The 20,790-nt window shown below is 41.6% G+C and overlaps 1 protein-coding gene across 1 annotated transcript; it reads left to right on the plus strand.

The window, feature by feature from the left end:
- Positions 1–827: 827 nt before the first annotated feature.
- On the plus strand, positions 828–19,791 carry LOC122553601 (prostaglandin D2 receptor-like). The gene is made up of 2 exons (XM_043697648.2): positions 828–2,475; positions 17,421–19,791. The coding sequence occupies exons 1-2, from the start codon at positions 1,699–1,701 to the stop codon at positions 17,622–17,624; spliced, it is 981 nt and encodes a 326-aa protein (XP_043553583.1). The 5' UTR covers positions 828–1,698; the 3' UTR covers positions 17,625–19,791.
- Positions 19,792–20,790: the final 999 nt, after the last annotated feature.

The following is a 20,790-nucleotide window of genomic DNA, read 5'->3' on the forward strand; positions in this document are numbered from 1 at the left end:
GGAAGACAGCTAACAATCCGCATCCATGAACACCAACTAGCCACGAAACGACATGACCAGCTATCCTTAGTAGCCACACACTCAGATTACAAGCAACATGAGTTCGACTGGGACAACACTACTATTATAGGACAAGCCAAACAGAGAACAGCCAGGGAATTCCTAGAGGCATGGCACTTATCCACAGATTCAATCAATAAGCACATTGACCTGGACCCAATATACCGACCACTGCGACAGCTGGAACTGACAACCGGAAGCAGCAGATACAAGTCACTATAAATGCCGGAGGAAAGATCACAGAAGCGCTTCACAGGAGGCTCCCAAGCACTGAGGATGTCACCTAGACAGGGGACGAAACATCTGCAACACAAATTCCCAGCTCGGCGAACAGAACCACAACAACAAGCACCCGAGCTACAAATCTTCTCACAAACTTAGTCAAACTAAATCAAGTAACATAATTGATACAAATTCTGCAATCAGACAGAACTCTTCTTGGACAGGATTGGGTTTGGAGATCTGAGGAACATTCAGGGCCCATGGCATGAATTCATTACTGGGTGTCCTGACTTCAAACATCACCTGTGGAATTTTACTTCAGTTAACTGGAATAAATAGTAATTATTGGTGCTGGTGTCCATGTTACTACCAGATAGTTGTGAAACCCCGTGCGGTTCACTAGGGAAGGAAATCTGCGGTATTCACTGCCTCTGATTAGAACCACAGCTATCTGAAACTGTTTAGGCCAGGCGACCAGTCAGCGCTGTGACCACACCCATATTCCCGTAAATGAATAAAAAAACACTATAACGCGGAACCTCCGAGGAAGAGGACTTTATATAACACCATGGAGGAGGACAACACAAGGCACCAGCGTGTGTTGCCCTGAGCTGCGACTCATGGAAAGGATGCTTTCCCATTAAGGGCAGCGCTCTCTCGGCTCAAACGAAACGTCTCCGCAACTCATTCTCTCAGTGTTGGGTCTGCCTGACGGAGTTGACGCGATGTGTTAGGCAGTTAAACGTGGAAAAGAATGGTCCCGCTGAATGAAATTGTCACAGTTGAGAAGCTTATCTCGTGAGCAGAGCTGGGCATATCGGACTGGGACGGGACGGGCTGAGCTGGGTGAGGCTAGGTTGGGTCGGAATAGCCGGAGCTGGGACAAACTGTACTGACCTGGGTCAGGGTGAGCTGGTTAGGACAGGCTGGGTTAGGTTAAGAGAGAGAGAGAAAGAGACTGGGCAGAGCTGGGTCAGGGTAGACTTGGTTAGGAGTGTCTGGGCAGAGCTGGGTCGGAGAGATTGGGTTAAAAGAGACTGGGCTGAGCTGGGTCAAGGCAAACTGGGCTGAGCTGGGTAGGGGTAGACTAGGGCTTTTGTCCGAAACGTCGATTTTCCTGCTCCTCGGATGCTGCCTGAACTGCTGTGCTTTACCAGCACCACTCTAATCCAGAATCTGGTTTCTGCAGTCATTGTTTTTACCTAGGTTAGGACAGGCTGGATTAGGTTGGGAGAGACGGGGCTGAGCTGGGTCTGACTTTCGCCCTCCAACACTAAACATCTGAAACTCTGCGGACACCAAAGCCGGACCTCACCCGGAGTGTCTCCAAACCGCTGGGGGAACCTAATTATTTATTTTAAAGTTCTTTACAAAGACATTTCCCGACTTCTGCTCCCCCGGACAAAGAATAAAGCGATGGGATCTTGTGAAAATATCCACAATGTCCAAAAGGACAGCAAAGTAGTGACCAGCATCTTGCTGTTCAGCACCGGACTGCTCGGTAACACCATCGCCCTGGCCATTCTGGGCAAACACAAGTGGGACAGCAAAAAGGTGTCCGTCTTTTACATCCTCGTCACCGGCCTGGTGCTGACTGACCTCTTCGGAAAGTGCCTCATTAGTCCAGTGGTGTTCGCTTCTTACGCCTCAAACCTCACCTTGAAAGCTATGGGGAGTAACAACACCCTGTGTAACTACTTCTCCTTCTCCATGTCCTTCTTCGGCTTATCCTCAATGTTTATCCTGTTCGCCATGGCCCTGGAGTGCTGGCTGTCCATAAGCCACCCGTTCTTTTATCAGGAACACTTCACCAAGCGCCTGGCAGTCCTCATTTTGCCGGTGGTTTACATTTGCTGCCTACTGTTCTGCTCAATGCCCCTGCTGGGAGTTGGGAGCACAAAGCAGTACTGCCCGGGTACTTGGTGCTTCTTTAACATGAATAAACCGAACTCGCCTTTTTCAGTGCTGTACGCCACCCTCATGGCCGCTCTCATCGTCGCTGTGATACTCTGTAACAGTTCCGTTGCTATTAACTTGACCAAAATGTACCGGAGACAAAGGCGGATGAGCAATCCCAACCTGAGCGTGGTTAATCGCTCCCGCCGGCAGTTCAGTCACTCTGAGGAGATGGAGAATCTCATCCTCTTGGTTCTCATGAGTATCATCTTTCTCATTTGCTCCCTGCCCCTCACGGTAAGATCACCTCATTTTCTGTTTTGTTTTAGTGCGGTTTACTTGTAAAATAAAACACCGTCAAGCGAACAAAAAACTTAACGAGCGAGCTACACAGCAGACCCAGCGGAGCGCACGTTTTTATAAACGCAACATATTCGCAATTTCAAATGGCGCGAAACTTGGAAAAAAGCGAGGGCGATTGTAACAGACTTCACACTGGCGAAGGCTCGGACTCCACGCAGATTTTAGAGGTTCATGCTCATGTTGGTAGATAAGTTATGTAGTAGAATGTAACATTGTCTGCAAGAAAAAAGTATTTTGAAGGTGACAAGATCATTTAACTTGCATCCGTGGCTTTGTAGATGGACATGATGAGTTGGTGCCCGTGTTGGAATGGGGTGGACAAAGTTAAAAATGACACAACGCCCAGGTTATCGTCCAACAGGTTTATTTGGAAGAACTAGCTTTAGGAGCGAAGATGGAGACAAAGTTTAAAAAAAAAATCGAAGCAGTTTTACATAACAATGGCTGGAAAATTGTGGCAATCTGCATTTTTCCTGGTATCTGTTTGGAAGGTAACATTGAAAATGTGCGGGCAGGTTAATAAATGTACTTAATGCAGTAAGGTGAGTTACATCTTTAGATTAAGGACTCCTCGGATGTCACAGGTATTAGGAGAGAGTGAGGACTGCAGATGCTGGAGATCAGAGTCTAAAAGTGTGGCCGCTGAAAAAGCACAGCCGGTCAGGCGGCATCCGAGCTCGTCTCAGTCTGCTTTTCCAGCGCCACACGGTCACAGGTATTACCCTGGGAGACTGTTCCAAAACAAGTTTCGCTTATGCTTCAGAAACGGGACCGATAGAGGTTAAACAATAAAAAAAAATCCGGATGATTTGACAATGGAAAAGACCGTTCAGTGATGCATGAAGACATTTCTGGATATAGAAGGAAAAAAAAGACAAAAAAATCCCAAAACATTTCCTTTTCTCGCAGAAGAATTGCTGGGTTCCACGGCTCGCAGCATGTTTTGTGGCAACTGTCATAGCTGTGGGATGGATCATTTCGTTGTTGTGGTTAACTGAAAAAAAAATGGAATGACTAAAAATGAGATTGCTTGTTTATTACTCATATGAACCTCTTCGCTAAAATCTTTGGCAGGAGGAATTTAGCCTTTCCTTTTGACACCAAATATTTCTAGATCATGTGTCCCTTATTATCATTAAGCAAACTGATGATGATGATGTCAATCATGGGAATGCATCCTAGAACATTGATTTTTTTTCTGGCAGATTTGTGTGTGAACAATCTGCCAGGCTGTCAAATCTATTGGTATATTTGTTAAATGTTTGCACATGAATTATTTAAATTGCCATCAGTACAGATAAAATAAGTGCCAGTTCTGATTTTTTACTTTGGCAATCACTCTCCAAGCATCCATTGCACCTTTTCCAGATCACCCATCACAGGACCAAGGTTAGCACAGCATTCCAAATGTATCTTAGTCAGTTTTTTTTGTACAAACCTATTGCTCTTTTAGCTTTATATTAGCTACTTTACTTGCCTCATGCCACTAGTTATGCGCTTTCTGAAATTCGGCTTATTGATATTCCTGAATCTTTTTCCCACTCATGGTAGGAACAGTTAGACAGGAGCTTCCAGGCCAATTTGTTTGAGGTTTGTTATAGCGAAGTTTCTAGAATTTGTTATTAGAGACAGAGTAACTGGCAATTCAGTGACTATCAACTGACTAGAAGACCCAGCACAGCTTTGAATTGAGTAAACCATGGTTAATGAATCTATTGGATTTAATTTTGATGCAGTAATAAACATAGTAAGTAAGGTAGTGCCAGTGGATATAATGTGTGGATTTCCAAAAGATATTTGAGATTCAACATAGGAAATAGTTAACAAAATTATGAGCACATTTGAATATGAGGAAACACATTCGTTTTGATAGAAAATTGGGTAGAAGGTAGGAGTCAGAGAGTCAGGATAATCGGTATGCATTAAATTGATAGTTATGGTTAGCGATGTCAACCAAGAATCAATCCTAGGGTATCAATTGTTGACTATATTTAGAAATAATGTGAAGGAGTAGAGATTTTTTTTAAATCTAGGTTTATTGAGAACACTAAGTGGCAGAGTAAATTGTCTAGATAGGAGCAGAACGTTGCAAGGGAACATTGATAGATTAAGTGTGCAGAACTGTGGCAAATCATTTTCAGCATTTGAAAATGTCAGTCAATTCATTTTGGATCTAAGAAATGATAAAATATTTCCAAATGGCAAGAAGCTAGAAACTATTGATGAGCAAATGAATTTAAGGGTTCAGGTTAAGAAGTTATCTGAAAGCTAGTGGACAATGACAAAAAAAATGAAAAGATTGAGTTCAGCCTTAATCTCGAAGTCTAGAATATGGCGAGGTGTACATTATTTCATGTTTGAACAGCAGAATTAGACTTAGTGTAAAATAAAAACTGAGGTTGCTGGAGATCTGAAATAAAAACAGAGCATGCTGGAGAAACTTGGGTTTGGCAGCATCTGTGGAGAGAAAAACAGTTTACATTTCGAGTCCAGTGAATCTTCATCAGAACTGAAGCAGACGGGGAATGGTGGCATTTATTCTGATGACGGTGGTTGGTGGAGCCTGGGGTTGCTGGTATTGGGCGGCATGGGGAAAGGCATGAGTCGAACATATGGAGATGATGCCCAGAAAGAGGGAGCAAAAAGAAAATGAGTTACTGATAAGCTAGGAGAGAGACAAGTGCTGAATGGCTGCTAATGGGAAGTGTGAATAGTTGAAAATGGGTTGGCTGTGTTGGGAGTAATCCATACAGAGCAAGACCTGGAGGAAGGTGTTCATGCTCTGAAGTTGTTAACACAATGTTCAGTTCTGAGGGCTGTAAGATACCTAGTTGGAAGATGAGGTGTTGTTCCTCCTGATTGCATTGAGCTTTGCTGGAGCACTACAACAGTCAGAAACTTTGGCATAAGCATTACTATTGGTTACACAGTCCAGAGAATTTTGACTTTTGGTCTGTGCTCAATTCGATAATTTCAATGACAGATATGACAATTGGAGTTGGTAGCCTGGAGAACAAAAGATTGGTAGATTTTTACTCTTGGTTGTGATTCAGTGTGCCTTTCTGAAAGGGAATTTGTGAATACTGAGCAATGAAGTCCTTCTGTGGTTGAAGAGCCTGATGACATTCACTACTTAGGTTTACACATAGAACAGTGGACATTTGGCTGACTTAGTGGAATGTATTCTGTGTGCAAAGGACATTATCTCAGGATAAATCAGTATATCCAGGGCAGAAAGGGTGAGAGCCAGCATAAACATGATGAAGAAAAAAATAATTACGTGGTTGTACATTGTTGGAATAAATGACGACACTTACATTTTTCTTGTTTGTTATATTTCATGGAATAAAATCCTGAAGATCAGATTAGATGATCACCTGATTTGAAACCAATGTTAAACTGTTTCTTATTATACAGAGATTACTATGTGATGTATGGCATTTATCTGTGGATTCAGAAATATGATTTTGGCTTCCTGTCTTAGCTGGTAGTGATATTTTTTTCTCTCAAGTGATACATTTTATGAGTCATGAAGAGCAGAGGAAAAACAACTTTAGCATCCTCTTATGTTTGTGACTTGCTAAAGAATGACCTTATCAATATTCATGAAATTGCCTCTGATTAAATGACTCCATCCCAGAGGCAGACTAAAAGAGGATAATGAAATGGTGGGGTCTGTCTTTGGATAGGTATGTAAGATTGTAAACTATATGCAAGATGTCAATATGGAATAATTCTTTAAACTGTGAAAATCAAGCTCTGAATTTGCAAAAGGTAGGTTTAAGATTCGCAATGGAAGATTCGCAATGGAAGATTCGCAATGGAAGACTTTTTAAGTCGAGCGATCAACAATTGACACAGAGGTAGCAGCAGTTTTTTGATCAGTAAGGGAATTAAGGATGATGGGGAAAAGGCAGGATCGTAACAGATTGCTGCACAAAGAAAAGTTCTTCTCCACCCCTTTAGTTCTTTAGTCAATTTGCCTAAATCTGTACTCTCTAGCTATTGATGCTCCTGCCAATGAAAAATGCATTTCTTTTTTTCCTCTTATCAAAAGGCCCCATCATTTTGAGCATCTTTATTAAATCTCCCTTTAGCTTTCTTTGCTGTGAAGAAAACAGTTCCAGTTTCTTTCGTCTCTTCCCAGCATAAAAAGTTAACATCCAAGTTCAGCAGGTAATAGGGAAGGCAAATGGAATCCCAAGAATCACCAAGAAATAATTAGATACAGCAATGAAAGTACAGTATCATTTTCCAGAATAGGTGAGCTATTCGAAACTGAAAGGCCTTTCATATTCATCAATATCTACTGATCTTGTTATATAGGGTTTTATGTGGGATTGCATGGAGTATCCATACAATGAAAAAAATTAGATAGTTTGGGTAGAATTTGATCATATAGTTAAAACTGTAAACCCTTGAAATTAAAGCGTATAATTAAAGTAGCTAAAATCAGGAGGGCAAAAAAGGGGACATCAGATAGCTTTGGCAAATAGAGTTAAAGAGAATCCGAAGGACAAAAGCGTAACTAGGGAGAGAATAGGGCCCCTCAAAGATCGCAAGGTGGCCTTTGTGTGGAGCCGCAGAAAATGGGGGAGATACTAAATGAATATTTTGCATCAGTATTTACTGTGGAAAAGAACATGGAAGATATAGAGTGTGGGGAAATAGATGGTGATATCTTGAAAAATGTCTTTATTACAGAGGAGGAAGTGCTGGATGTCTTGAAATGCATAAAAGTGATTAAAACCCCAGGACCTGAACAGGTGTTCCCTAGCTAGGGAAGTGATTGCTGGACCTCTAACTGAAATATTTGTATCATCAATAGTCACAGGTGAGGTGCCAGAAGATTGGAGGTTGGCTAACATGGTGCCACTGATTAAGAAAGGTGGTAAAGGCAAGCCAGGGAACTATAGACCAGTGAGCCTAACGTCGGTGGTGGGCAAGTTGTTGAAGGGAATCCTGAGGGACAGGATGTACATGTATTTGGAAAGGCAAGGACTGAATAGGAATAGTCAACATGCCTTTTGTGTGTGGAAAAGCATGTCTCACAAACGTGATTGAGTTTTTTGAAGAAGTAACAAAGAGGATTGATGAGGACAGGGTGGTAGATGTGATCTATATGGACTTCAGTAAGGCAGTTGACCAGGTTTCCCATGGGAGACTGGTCAGCAAGGTTAGATCTCATGGTATACAGGGAGAACTAGCCATTTGGATACAGAACTGGCTCAAAGGAAGAAGACAGAGGATGGTGGTAGAGGGTTGTTTTTCAGATTGGAGGCCTGTGACCAGTGGAGTGCCAAAAGAATTGGTGCTAGGTCCACTACTTTCATCATTTTATATAAATGATTTGGATGTGAGCATAAGAGGTATAGTTAGTAAGTTTGCAGATGACACCAAAATTGGAGGCGTAGTGGATAGCGAAGAAGGTTACCTCAGAGTGCAACAGGATCTTGATCAGATGGGCCAATGGGCTGAGAAGTGGCAGATGGAGTCTAATTCAGATAAATGCGAGGTGTTGCATTTTTGGAAAGCAAATCTTAGCAGGACTTATGCTCTTAGTGGTAAGGTCCTCGGGTGTGTTGCTAAACAAAGAGACCTTGGAGTGCAGGTAGATAGGATAGTGAAGGTGTTTGGTATGCTTTCCTTTATTGGTCAGAGTATTGAGTACAGGAGTTGGGAGGTCATGTTGCGGCTATATAGAACATTAGTTAGGCAACTGTTGGAATATTGCATGCAATTCTGGTCTCCAAGATATTGTGAAATTTGAAAGGTTTCAGAAAATATTTACGAGGATGTTGCCAGGGCTGGAGGATTTGAGCTATAGGGAGAGGCTGAAGAGGCTGTCGCTGTTTTCCCTGGAGCGTTGGAGGCTGAAGAGTGACCTTATGGAGGTTTATAAAAACATGAGGGGCATGGATAGGATAAATGGACAAAATCTTTTCCCTGGGGTGGGGAAGTCCAGAACTAGAGGGCATAGGTTTAGGGTGAGAGGGGAAAGATATAAGAGACCTAAGAGGCAATGTCTTCACGCAGAGGGTGGTACGTGTATGGAATGAGCTGCCAGAGGAAGTGGTGGAGGCTAGTACAATTGCAATTCTGGATGGGTATATGAAAAGGAAGGGTTTGGAGGAATGTGGACCGGGTGCAGGCAGATGGGATGAGATTGGGTTGGGATATGTGGTCGGCATGGACCGAAGGGTCTGTTTCCGTGCTGTACATCTCTATGACTCTACTGCCTTCATGAGAAATTAATTTGTCTGCTCTTTTGCCATTCACAATTTTTGAATGTCAGTTGTAACTTAATTGTGAACATTCTCACATTTGAATCAAACACATTTGGGGTTTGAGTCTCACTGCACAACTTGAGCAGAAATGTCTGAGTTGACATTCCAGATCGAACTGACGGAGTGCTATACTGTTGCTTTCAGATGATATGTTAACTATACCCTCCTTCTCAGGTACACAGAAATGATCACATGGAATTGTTTTGGAGAAAAGCAGAGGAATGTTCCCAGTGTTTCCACCATACTCATTCCTAAATCAACATAATAAAAACAAACAACCTAGCCATCATAACATTAGCTGTTCATGGGAATCTGCTGTGTGCAAATTGGCTGCATAATTTCCTACATTACAACAGAAATAATACTTCATTGATTTAGAGTACTTTGAGACATGGAGTTGATCTTTTGTAGTCTTTGGTTCTGCTTCTGTGAATATAAAACAGTAAGTTATTGTTGTTATGTTACAAACTAAACAGTGAATACAAAATAACAAGTGGAATTCATTCAGCTTGGAACTGGTTTTTCCAGTGTAGACTAAATGGCAGCAAATTCATTATGTCCAACAAATTGACGTGTCAAATTCTAAATTCAACATTACTTATTGATTGGGCGAGTGCTACTTTCATCCGGTTTCAGATCCTGGATTCTGTATTGGGTAATGATCATTTCAGTGATAAGACCATAAGTCACGTGGGCAGAAGTAGATCATTCAGCCCATCTCGTCTGCTCTGCGATTCAATGATAGCCTGGCTAATCTGATAATCCTCAACTCTACTTTCCTGCTTTTTCTCTATAACCATTAATTCCCTTACTATTCAAAAATCTGTCTATCTTAGACCCAGTCTCTACAATCCTCTATGGTAAAGAATGCCACAGGCTAACTGCCCTCTGACAGAGATACGGTGGAAATTCTTTCGTCAAAAATGGGTGACCCCTTATTCTGAGATTATGTCCAGACTCTACCACTAGGGGAACTTTCCACATCTACCCTGACCAGTCCCCAAAGAATTATGAATGTTTTAATAAAGTTGCCTCTCATTTTTCTTGACTCTCGTGAGTACGGACTAAACCTGTTCGACCTCTCCTCATAAGACAGTCCTTCCATACCTGGAATCAGTCTGGTGAACCTTTTCTGAAGTACCCCCAAAGCCAGCAAATCTTTTCTTCGATAAGGGGCCTAAAACTGTTCACAATAATCTAGGTATGGTTTAATTAGGACTTTGTAGAGCAAGACTTGCTTATTTTTATACTCCATTCCCTTTGAAATAAAGGCCAACACTCAATTCACCTTCTCTATTACCCACTGAATTTGATGAATGATAAATGATTTATTTATTGTTACATATATCCAGGGAGATACAGTGAAAAATGTTCTGTTGCCAAAATCCAGCGCCATGTTGAGGTACAAGAAAAGAATAAAAGAAAATACTTAAGTAGAGTTCATCTTCATCAGCTGGGGTCTCAAACATGACTCCAGGACTTCTACTGTGTGCCCGCTCTGGGCCTAGCACAGTTAGGCATCCCCAATCTGTTACTGCTGCAGCCACACCAGGAGTCCCCACTGACACCACTCTGGTCTCTCTACAATGTGAGGAAGATGAAGAAAAGAAAAAGAAAAAAAAGGGCCTGGAGTGGATGGGCTCAGTCCAAACACAGCCTTGCTCACCGGGAGACATGGCTGAGGTGGAGCCACAGCTGGCTTGTCCTGCAGATACTTCCTCCTTACTTGCCACACCCTGAGCTTTAAAGAAAACAAAGGAAAAACGAGAGCAAAAGTGACAAGATGAGAAGAAAGAGAACAGGGAGGAGTAGATGAGCTCTGGGCTCAGCCCTGCTACACCACCACGACCTTGAATTGTAGTAAATTGGATGCTAACGTTTTGTGACATGAAGAGACTAGAAAAGTTGGAATCATTTTTTTGAAGCAAGTAAAGCTAAAGGGAGATGTAATAAAGATGCTCAAAATTATAAGGCCTGTTGATAAGAGGAAAAAAGAGATGCATTTTTCACTGGCTGGACAGTCAATAACCAGAGAACATTGATATAGGAAAATTGGCTTAAAGAAGGGAAGAAGATATTTTTAGATCTTGATCTCCAGTGCTGATATCATTTCTCACTACAGACTGATTTTTTTCCTTTACTACTTTTGTAAAGTTCCATCACCTCCTTTTCCTTCCTGCCTATCCAACCAAAACGTTGAGTACCCTTAGATATTCAGTTTCCAAATCTGGTCTCCCTGCAACTATATCTCAGTCATCACTACCAAACCATACTCATTTGTCGATATTTACACTCATTAATTTTATTCAAAATGCTTTGTGCATTCAGATAAAAAGACTTTAAGATTGTTTTCTGTTATCAAATTTCCCTACTGTTGTTGGATTCCTTGGTGCAAAATAATATTTATACATTTGGTCCCTTCCTTTCATTTTCTGTAGCAATCAGGTCATTTTGAAAAGGATAAGGTTGCTGAAGTATGGGAAGAGAAAATGCAAACAGTCAAAGACCGCAGAAAAGCATAAAATTCTTTACATCAAACTTGATTAATTTTGACCAAGGTCTTACAGCTCTATATAGGGACCTGAAAGTGTGCCTAATGACAAACAATTCAAGGAACTAAATTGGACATATTCTTCTTTTCTGCCTCTATAACATGATAGGAAATTCCTGGAAATGTAACGCTGGAAATTGCAAATATGCAGCCCTTGAACTTCAGTCCATTATTTTTTGAATTACAATTGTGTGATTTTCTGATGTATGCATCAGAAGAGGTACTGTAATCTGTAATCAGTGAGCATATCACTGTAGAAACCATAAGCTAAAGGCCCCTCAGATACAAAGTCAGTTTCTGTACCAATCCCGACCAAACTCAATACCATGAAATTGCAGGTTTTGGGGAACATTCAATGTATGTGTATATCTTAAACTAGAGTCATAGAGATGTACAGCACAGAAGCAGACTCTTCGGTCCACTTGTCCATGCCAACCAGATAACCTAATCTAGTCCCATTTGTCGGCATTTTGCCTATACCCCTCTAAACTATTCCTATTCATATACACATCCTGATGCCTTTTAAAAGCTGTAATTGTACCAGCCTCCACCACTTCCTCTGGCAACTGATTCCACATATGCACCACCCTCTGTGTGAAAAAGGTGCCTCTTAGGTCCCTTTTCCCCTCTCACCCTAAACATATGCCTTCAAGTTCTGGACTCCCCTACCACAGGGAAAGGACCTTGTCTATTTATCCTATCCATGCTCCTCCTGATTTTATAAACATCTATAAGGTCACCCCTCAGCCTCTGATACTCGATGGAAAACAACCTCAGCCTCTTCAGCCTTTCCCTAGAGCTCAAATCCTCTAACCTTGGCAGCATCCTTGTAAATCTTTTCTGAACCCTTTCAGGTTTCACAACATCCTTCATATAAGAGGGAGACCGAAATTGCACACAATATTCCAAAAGTGGCCTAATCAATGAACTGTACAGCCGCAACATGACCTCCCAGCTCCTATACTCAATGCTCTGACCAATAAAGTCAAGCATACTAAACACTTTCATCACTATCCTATCTACCTGCTACTCTACTTTCAAGGAACTTGCACTCCAAGAATTCATTGTTCAGCAACACTCCCCAGGACCTTACCATTAAGTGTATAAGTCCTGCCCTGATTTCCCTTTCCCAAGTGCAGCACCTCACATTTATCTAAATTAAACTCCCTCTGCCACTCCTCGGCCCATTGGTCAATCTGATCCTGTTGTACTCTGAGATAACGTTCTTCGCTGTCTGCTACACCTCCCATTTTGGCTCATCTGCAAACTTACTAACTACTATTGAATCAAATCTGCAAAATTGGTCACTTTTGTTCAATGAAAGATGTGCTTTTTAAACTGATTAAAAGCATTTACCTGTGTAAGTATTCAGAGATTCTCAAGGTGTTTATGTAACCAGGTAAAACAGCTGAGTGACCAAGTGCAATAATGTACTAGTGCTCTACCAGGATACCAAATCTGCTTCCAGGACACCCTGGAGGGTGAATAGGGATAACAAAGTTCAGAACTAGTTCTCTATAACTTCCAAAAGGTGGATTTGGTAGCTGATGATGATGCAGGTAATAATTTACTTTCTCAGCACCTAGAATCATAAACAAATTGAAAGTACCGTCTACTGCTCCCTATCCATTTAATATGGGTCTGTTTTATGAAGGCAGAGGACTTGCAGGTGGCCAGCCATGAGAACCTGTTCAATCCACTACCCAGTGTATTTAAGATTGTTAAAGAGCTCATTGAAGGAATGTTGAGATTTTGGTTGAGATGCACAAGCTGCACTCTGGGTCGGATTGCTCAGTAGCATGGAGGTGAATCCATGTGTGAACCAGTCAAGACCACCCCAACAAATGAGGTGAGCACATGAACGAGGGGACAGTCAAGAAGAGCACAGCAGTTGGGCTGGTCATTGGGGAGCCTCTTTCTGTGGTCAGGAAACAAAAGGCTTGTCAACTAGACCCTCAACTAAAGACCTGTCATCAAGGGGGCATAAAAGAATGGGGCACAACTGCCAAACACAACTGGGAGACCATCTCAATAGCTGGATTGTGATTCTCAGAGTTTGGATCCAGTGAGGAGGAGCAACATTCTTTGCAAGAAGGGCAGAACTGGTGACCTCACATCTTACAGTTCATCTCACCGTGCATTGCCAGTAGCTGTCAGGATCAGTGTAACCGTGAACAGTTTTATCCCTGGCTTCATCAAAGAATTATCTGCAGATCCTAGCGGTATCTGACAAACAGCTGCACGCTGATGCATCTTGCAGCCCACTGATGACCTGTTTGCCAAAGCTGGGCAAGATATTCAATCTCAGACAACTGGATCATCTCAGGCAAAGTGAGAGGTATCATTGATTGCACCAAAGTGCCTGTCAAAGAACTCAGTGAGAAGCCAGTTGGATCCATCAACAGAAAGGCCATCCATTCTCTGTGTTCAGATGGTATGTGGCCACAACAACTTTCACAAAGCATGCATGTGTCATCCTCCCCTGTCAGTCCAGGCCAGTTCTGCATTCCCATATAGCTTTCCATGAGGTTGGCTACTTTCTCAATTGAGGGATTCATGCACTCAAAGCCCTGAACCCTGCTGACTTGCCAGCTCAATGGGCCTGCCCTGTTTCAGGGCATTCCTTCCATCTAAGAATTCCACTTCCTATTTGTGCTCACCATCAAGGATGCCCATTTCACCTTCCCTAACATGCTCATGGTTGGCTAGCAATCTCCTTGACTGCCTCCTCCATGGTGGTGATTGTGTACAAGGATGGACTTATTCCAAACATTGGGGACTTTAATAGGCATTGCAAACCAGTTCTCCCGCAAGGCAAAAATAGGCAGACACAAAGAACTGTTGATCTCAGTGATCAGTGCCTCATTAGAGGCTGCTTGTGCCAGTACTGACAGGTCATCAGCACTTTGCACCTGTTTAGGAGTATCATGCAGCCTCAGGTGTGCCTGCTGGAGATTGAATGTTCAGAGGCCTGTCTTGTGGGTCTATTGCATTCCTCTCGACGGAACAAGTAAGATCATTGAGCCCTTTGTTGCACTGGACCCAGTTCCTTCTCACCACTGTCTGCTCACTGTCTCCGTCACCTTGAATCAATACTGTTTTGATGGTAGGGGGGTGGCTTTACTCTGTGCCAATTTTTGGAGCAAAGGACTGTCCTCCTCTTCCTCACTGTTGTGTAGTGATTTTCTAGGTTGGCACCATCAAATTGAAGGGCAACTGCGGCCCAGGTTCCTGATGATGAGCTTCAAGGTATGCAGCATTTCAATTGGTAAGCTGGTAGCTGCAGTAATGGCTGACATGTTCTATTTAAATTGGACCATCTCTCTTTCAGGCTGCCTCTGTTTCTAGCCCCACAGCCATTAATTGGCTGCCAAGCCTACCCTTAACCGTCTGTCCCCAATAGAAAATCAGGGGCTATGACCTTTACCCCCTCTCTAGCAGCAAATGGAACATGGAAATCATCTTGAACCTTGATTTCCTGAGTAACAAGGAAAATCAGGCCATGTCAAAAATTGGTGGGTTCAAGTCCCATTTCAGAGTTTTTCTTTATATTAACTGAGGAACTAGCTCTTCAAGTCCATCATAACAAAAACAAAAGTTCAAAGAAAACTTAAATTGAAATTAAAATAACATTTTGAGGGGAGATACCACATTCCAGTGCCTGTGGTGCCCATCAGTCATGGAAGGCTTCAAGCATCACAGTTTACACTTTGCACACTCGCCACACACACCCAGGCATCCACATAAATATTAAAGACGGTAGGAAGTCAGTCATGGCCATGTTGTCTGGGCTTATTCTAGAGACTTTGGTCATTCAGGAGGTAGCTGAAAGAGGAAGTCATGCATGTTGTCTCCCTTCTGTTCATTTATCCCTCAACTAACACGAGATGGATGACTTAGTTTCTCCTATTATCATATTCTTGTTTGGTAATCTGCTGTCTGCAAATTAGTCTCAGTAACTCTTACTATTAGAACTGTGATTGCATTCCAAAAAGTGACTGGTTAGCATGGTTGGCTAGACAGATGCTTTCCACTATAAGGTTATGCCAACCATATGGGTTCAATTCCTGCGCCTCCTGAAGTCACCATAAAAGTCCCAGCTTCTCAACCTCTCCTGTGCACTTCCACCTAAAATGTGCTGACTTTCAGGTTTAACCACCACCAACTTATAGGAAAATAGGTGATGTCACCTTTTACACTCTGAAGTAATTCTTTCAGCTATGAAATGCTTTTAGACATGTGAGGTCATAAAAGCTGCAAAATCAAAGTCTTTGCTTTTTTTTAAGCATGCCAGTATACTTAATGAATAGCAGCAGGAGTAACTTATTTCGCCTGTTGTGCCTACTCCACCCATCAACATGATCATGTCTGATCCTTTTTCTCAATGCCATATGCCTTTCCTTTGCCATTACTGCTCGACCCCTTTAGCTCCTAGAAATTGATCTCTTTCTGAAACATATTCAGTGTGTTACCCTAAACAGCCTTTTGTGGTAAAGAATTTCATAGGTTCACCACCCTATGAATGAAGAAATTTCTCCTCAGCTCAATCTGAAATGATTTACTCTGTATTCTGTCACTAACCTAGCCCTAGCCTTTTATAACTGTCATGCCCAACGGGTGCATCCACCATGTGGTCAGTGAACTGTAGACTAATATAAACCCCTCTTATTTGTAAGGACTCAAGTTAAAGAAGACCAACTGTCAAGCTTTTTGTTTAAACAGGGTTAAGGTTAATTTATTACAAGTTATTACTGAAGGTTTATTTAGGGATAAAAAGATGTTAACAGAAATTTCTGATATTGTGATTAAAACTTGCACCTATACGATAAGAGTCAGTCCCATTACATTTCTGTTAGGGCCTGTTGGATGAGTTCTTTATTGTTGAAGTGTAAAGATGAACATTTAAAGTCAGATCCAGGAGTTGCAATGTTTTCTGTTATTGCATAGTTGCTGTTTTGTTGTGTATATCGAGCAGAAATTCAGAAGATTTTGGAAGAGAGAAAATACCTGGTTTTTAGTTCTGCAGATGTGGAATTTTTAACAGCCCAGTTTCTTTACACCAAACCAAGAGCTGTTTTCAGATATCTCTCTTTTTCTCTCTCTTCTTCACTTACTTTCTGACTGATGAGATATTTTCTTCAAGATGGGATCTCCCTTTGTCATCCTTTAGCAAAGGTCCCCTGTGAGGGTAGTTCTCAAAGGTGCCTTCAAAATGTCTGTTTTTCACTGGGTGTCTCTATGTAGTTCCAAGCTCAAAATGTCAGTCTATTAATTTTGAGGAATCGAGGCTTCCACAAAGCAAAACAAAATCAGTTATAGAACATAGAACAAAGGAAAGTACAGCATAGAACAGGCTCTTCAGCCCACAACATTGTTCCGAGGATTATTCCTAATCTATAATAAAATAACCTAACCTATGCATCCCTCAATTCACTGCTGTCCATGTATATGTCCAACAGTCACCTAAATGTCCCTATTGACTCTGCTTCCACCACCACTGCTGGCAACGCATTCCATGCATTCACTACTCTCTATGTAAAGAACCTACCTCTGATGTCTCCTCTATGCCTTCCTCCTAACACCTTAAAACTATGACCCCTCGTGCCAGTCAATCCTGCCCTGGGGAAAAATCTCTGGCTTTTATGATGAGTCCGTTTGAAGTTCTTTCTCATGTTTCCTATCAAAGAGGAGTAAAGATAAATCCTGGAACGGTTTTAGAAAGTCAATGTGCCTAATCACCCAGTCACACTTGTAGAATGATGAGTTGTTTCAAATCCATTTTGGTTTAAAAGTAAAACATGGAATCTGGTTACTACCTAAATCACTGCAAACTTGTTCTGAATCTATAACCTTTCTCTGGATCAACAAGTCATAATTTGTTCAGTTATTTCTATAAATTAATTTTAGAATCCAGCTTTTCTTTATTACTTAAGATCTAAAAGACAGCATCATCTAATGTATTTCCTGGTGTCAAGCACATTTAAATTTGATGCTTCATATAATGAAAGTTTCTTAAATCATACCTTCTTTCATCTTCATAGGTCCGGGCATATATTGGTGCTTTTGCTCCTGATGAAAGCGAAGAAGGAGATCTGATTGCTCTAAGGCTTGCGTCCGTGAATTCAATCGTTGACCCATGGGTTTTCATCATTTTCAGGACCTCTTTATTTCGAAAGTTACTTCTCATGTGTTGCAAGTTTTCTCCTCCAACCCTGCGTGTGGAATCTTGGAGTATAAATCACTAAAGACTGCTTTAGTCTAATTTTTTTATTGTCTTGTCCTTTGATTTGTCCAATTACAGAAAGGCCTATCAAGTAAGACATGAGTGACAAAACCCAATAGTCTAACAAAAAAACCTTTAATGTTCTGAATGAAACTTTTCCTATTGGAACTGGAGGAGAGAAACCTAATATGGCGATTAAATTATATCCTTGTTGCACATCACTTGGAAATTGCAAGATATGTTTTCTGATAGGTTTACGTGCTTAACGCGTGTATGTTTGTTACCATCAAGTGCATCTAACTGCTGTCCAGAATGCACTGTTGAGGGCCTACATTTGTCTTTAATACATAGAGTCATTCTAAGTTGATTGATATTTTTTAGGTCAGTCTGAATTTCAAATATAAATGGCACTCTGGACTAAGCTCCTTCTCACTATGATTCATCTGTAGACAAAATTGAAGCTCTAGCCTGCTTTCAATTCTTAAAGCAGCTACTGTACTTGGAACTCTGTAGTGATGGGAGACTCACAGGAGGACAATGGAAAATTTTAGATATATGTCCTGAAAGCATCCCTAAAGAGGTCAAAAATTCCACAAACCTATCAAAATGTAATTCATTTGAGAAGGCACTGTGCACTTTGAAAGACTTCATCAAGATCATAGGTAGGCAAAGTCGAGACACTCAACAGGATGCACAGATCTCCCAATAACCCAACCCTTCATGAACCACCTGTCCTGCAAATGCGAAATCTGCAGATTGTGTATTAATCTTTTCAATCATCTCAGAACCCATCAAACTGGAATGGAAGCAAGTCATCCTGAATACTGAGGGACTGTCTAAGAGATAATCGTTTCATATGCAGTTTTACTGGGGACTAAAAGCAATGCTAATCCAGAAAATCAAAATTTCGGCAAAATATCTCAGCCCTTTACTGCCCTAGCAAGGCTTGATTCTGGCTACAAAGAGGGTAAAATTCAGTATGGGGTTGTTCTGTCACAAGAGCTTCAATTTTTACTGGTCACAGAGAGACATTTGGAAATCTTAAATCTTCTCAATGTTAAAATAGTTACACTAGTGATGTTACTATTGCATCCACATAATATAGATGAATATTTTAATTATTCATTTTGACGAATCTATGTGCTTGACATTCTGTGAAATAGTAAGTGCGCTCTTTACATGTGGTTTAAAGTCCTTGTTATATCTTATACTTACATACGTAATTCTAGAGAATATTTGTTGTTATTATGTAGGCACTATATTTACATATTTGTTTCTTTCTCCAATTTCCATGCCTTTATCTTTCCTTTCTGAAGGCTTTGTGTCATACAAGGGTAAACTTGTGTGTCAATAACTCTCCAATATTTTAACAAAGTGGCCAGTCTTCATGTGCCCTCATCAATAGGTTCTGGGGGAGGGATTGTAGCAGAAGGAAATCTGTCTTAGCGTCATAGAATTATACAGATGTACAGTACGGAAACAAACCCTTCAATCCAACTCGTCCATGCTGACCAGATATTCTAAATTAATCTGATTCCATTTGCCAGCACGTGGCCCAAATCCCTCTAAACCCTTCCTATTCATATATCCAACCAGATGTCTTTTAAATGTTGTAATTATACCAGCCTCCATCAGTTCCTCTGGCAGCTCATTCCATACATGCACCAACATTTGCACGAAAAAGTTGCCCCTTAGGTCCCTTTCAAATCTTTCCCCTCTCAACCTAAACTTATGCCCTCTAGTTCTGGACTCCCCCACCCCAGGGAAAAGACCTTGTCTATTTACTCTATCCATGCCTCTCACGATTTTATAAACCTCTGTAAAGTCACCCCTCAGCCTCTTATGCTGCAGGGAAAACAGCCCCAGCCTCTTCAGCCTCTCCCGATAGATCAAACCCTCCAGCACTGGCAACATCCTTGTAAATCTTTTCTGAATCCTTTCAAGTTTCACAACATCCTTCCTATAGGAGGGAGTGCAGAATTGCAAGCAATATTTCAAAAGTGGCCTAATTAATATCCTGTACAGCTGCAACATGACCTCCCAACTCCTATACTCAATGTTGTGATCAATGAAGGCAAGCATACTAAACACTTTCTTCACTATCCTATCTACCTTTGACTCTACTTTCAAGGAACTATGAAGCTGCACTCCCAGGTCTCTTTGTTCAGATTCACTTCCTAGTAGCTGGAAATGTGTTGCTGGAAAAGCGCAGCAGGTCAGGCAGCATCTAGGGAACAGGAGAATCGACGTTTCGGGCATTAGCCCTTCTTCAGGAAGGGCTAATGCCCGAAACGTCGATTCTCCTGTTCCCTAGATGCTGCCTGACCTGCTGCACTTTTCCAGCAACACATTTCCAGCTCTGATCTCCAGCATCTGCAGACCTCACTTTCTCCTCAAACACTTCCTAGTACCTTATCATTAAGTGTGATTTGCCTTTCCCAAATGTAACACCTCACATTTATCTAAATTAAACTCCATCTGCCACTCCTTGGCCCATCGGCCCATCTGATAAAGATTTTGGTGTACTCTGAGGTAACCTTCTTCTCTGTCCATTACACCTCCAATTTTGGTGTCACCTGCAAACTAACTAATTATACTTCCTAGGTTCACATCCAAATTATTTATATAAATGCCAAAAATCAGTGGATCCAGCACCAATCATTGTGGCGCTCCACTGGTGACAGGCCTCCAGCCTGAAACCAACCCTCCACTACTCTCTATGGCTAGTTCTTCCAGTATTCCATATGATCTAACCTTGCTCACCAGTCTATGATTAGGAACCTGGTCGAAAGCCTTACTGATGTCCATATAGATCACATCCACTACTCTGCCCCCATCAATTCTCTTTGTTACTTCTTCAAAAAACTCAATTAAGTTTGTGAGACATGATTTCCCACACACAAAGCCATGTTGACTATCCTTAATCAGTCCTTACCTTTCCAAATACATGGAAATCCTGTCCCTCAGGATTCCCTCCAACAACTTTTCCACCACTGATGTCAGACGCACTGGTCCAAAGTTCCCTGGCTTTTCCTTACCACATAGTGGCACCACATTAGCCAACCTCTAGTATTCTAGCACCTCACCTGTGATAATTGATGATCCAAATATCACAGCAAAAAGCCCATCAATCACTTTCCTAGCTTCCCATAGAGTTTTAGGGTACATCTGATCATGGTCGAGAGTGG

Source organism: Chiloscyllium plagiosum, unplaced genomic scaffold (genome assembly GCF_037043375.1).
Source record: "Chiloscyllium plagiosum isolate Xiang-an unplaced genomic scaffold, Cpla_swu_hap1 HiC_scaffold_8, whole genome shotgun sequence".
NCBI lineage: Eukaryota > Metazoa > Chordata > Chondrichthyes > Orectolobiformes > Hemiscylliidae > Chiloscyllium > Chiloscyllium plagiosum.

Bases quoted from the DNA above. Each gene is read 5' to 3' on its own strand.
- LOC122553601 (XM_043697648.2), top strand. From the start codon at position 1,699: ATGGGATCTTGTGAAAATATCCACAATGTCCAAAAGGACAGCAAAGTA. The intron at 2,476-17,420 runs GTAAGATCACCT...TCATCTTCATAG, and splicing joins TTTGCTCCCTGCCCCTCACG to GTCCGGGCATATATTGGTGC.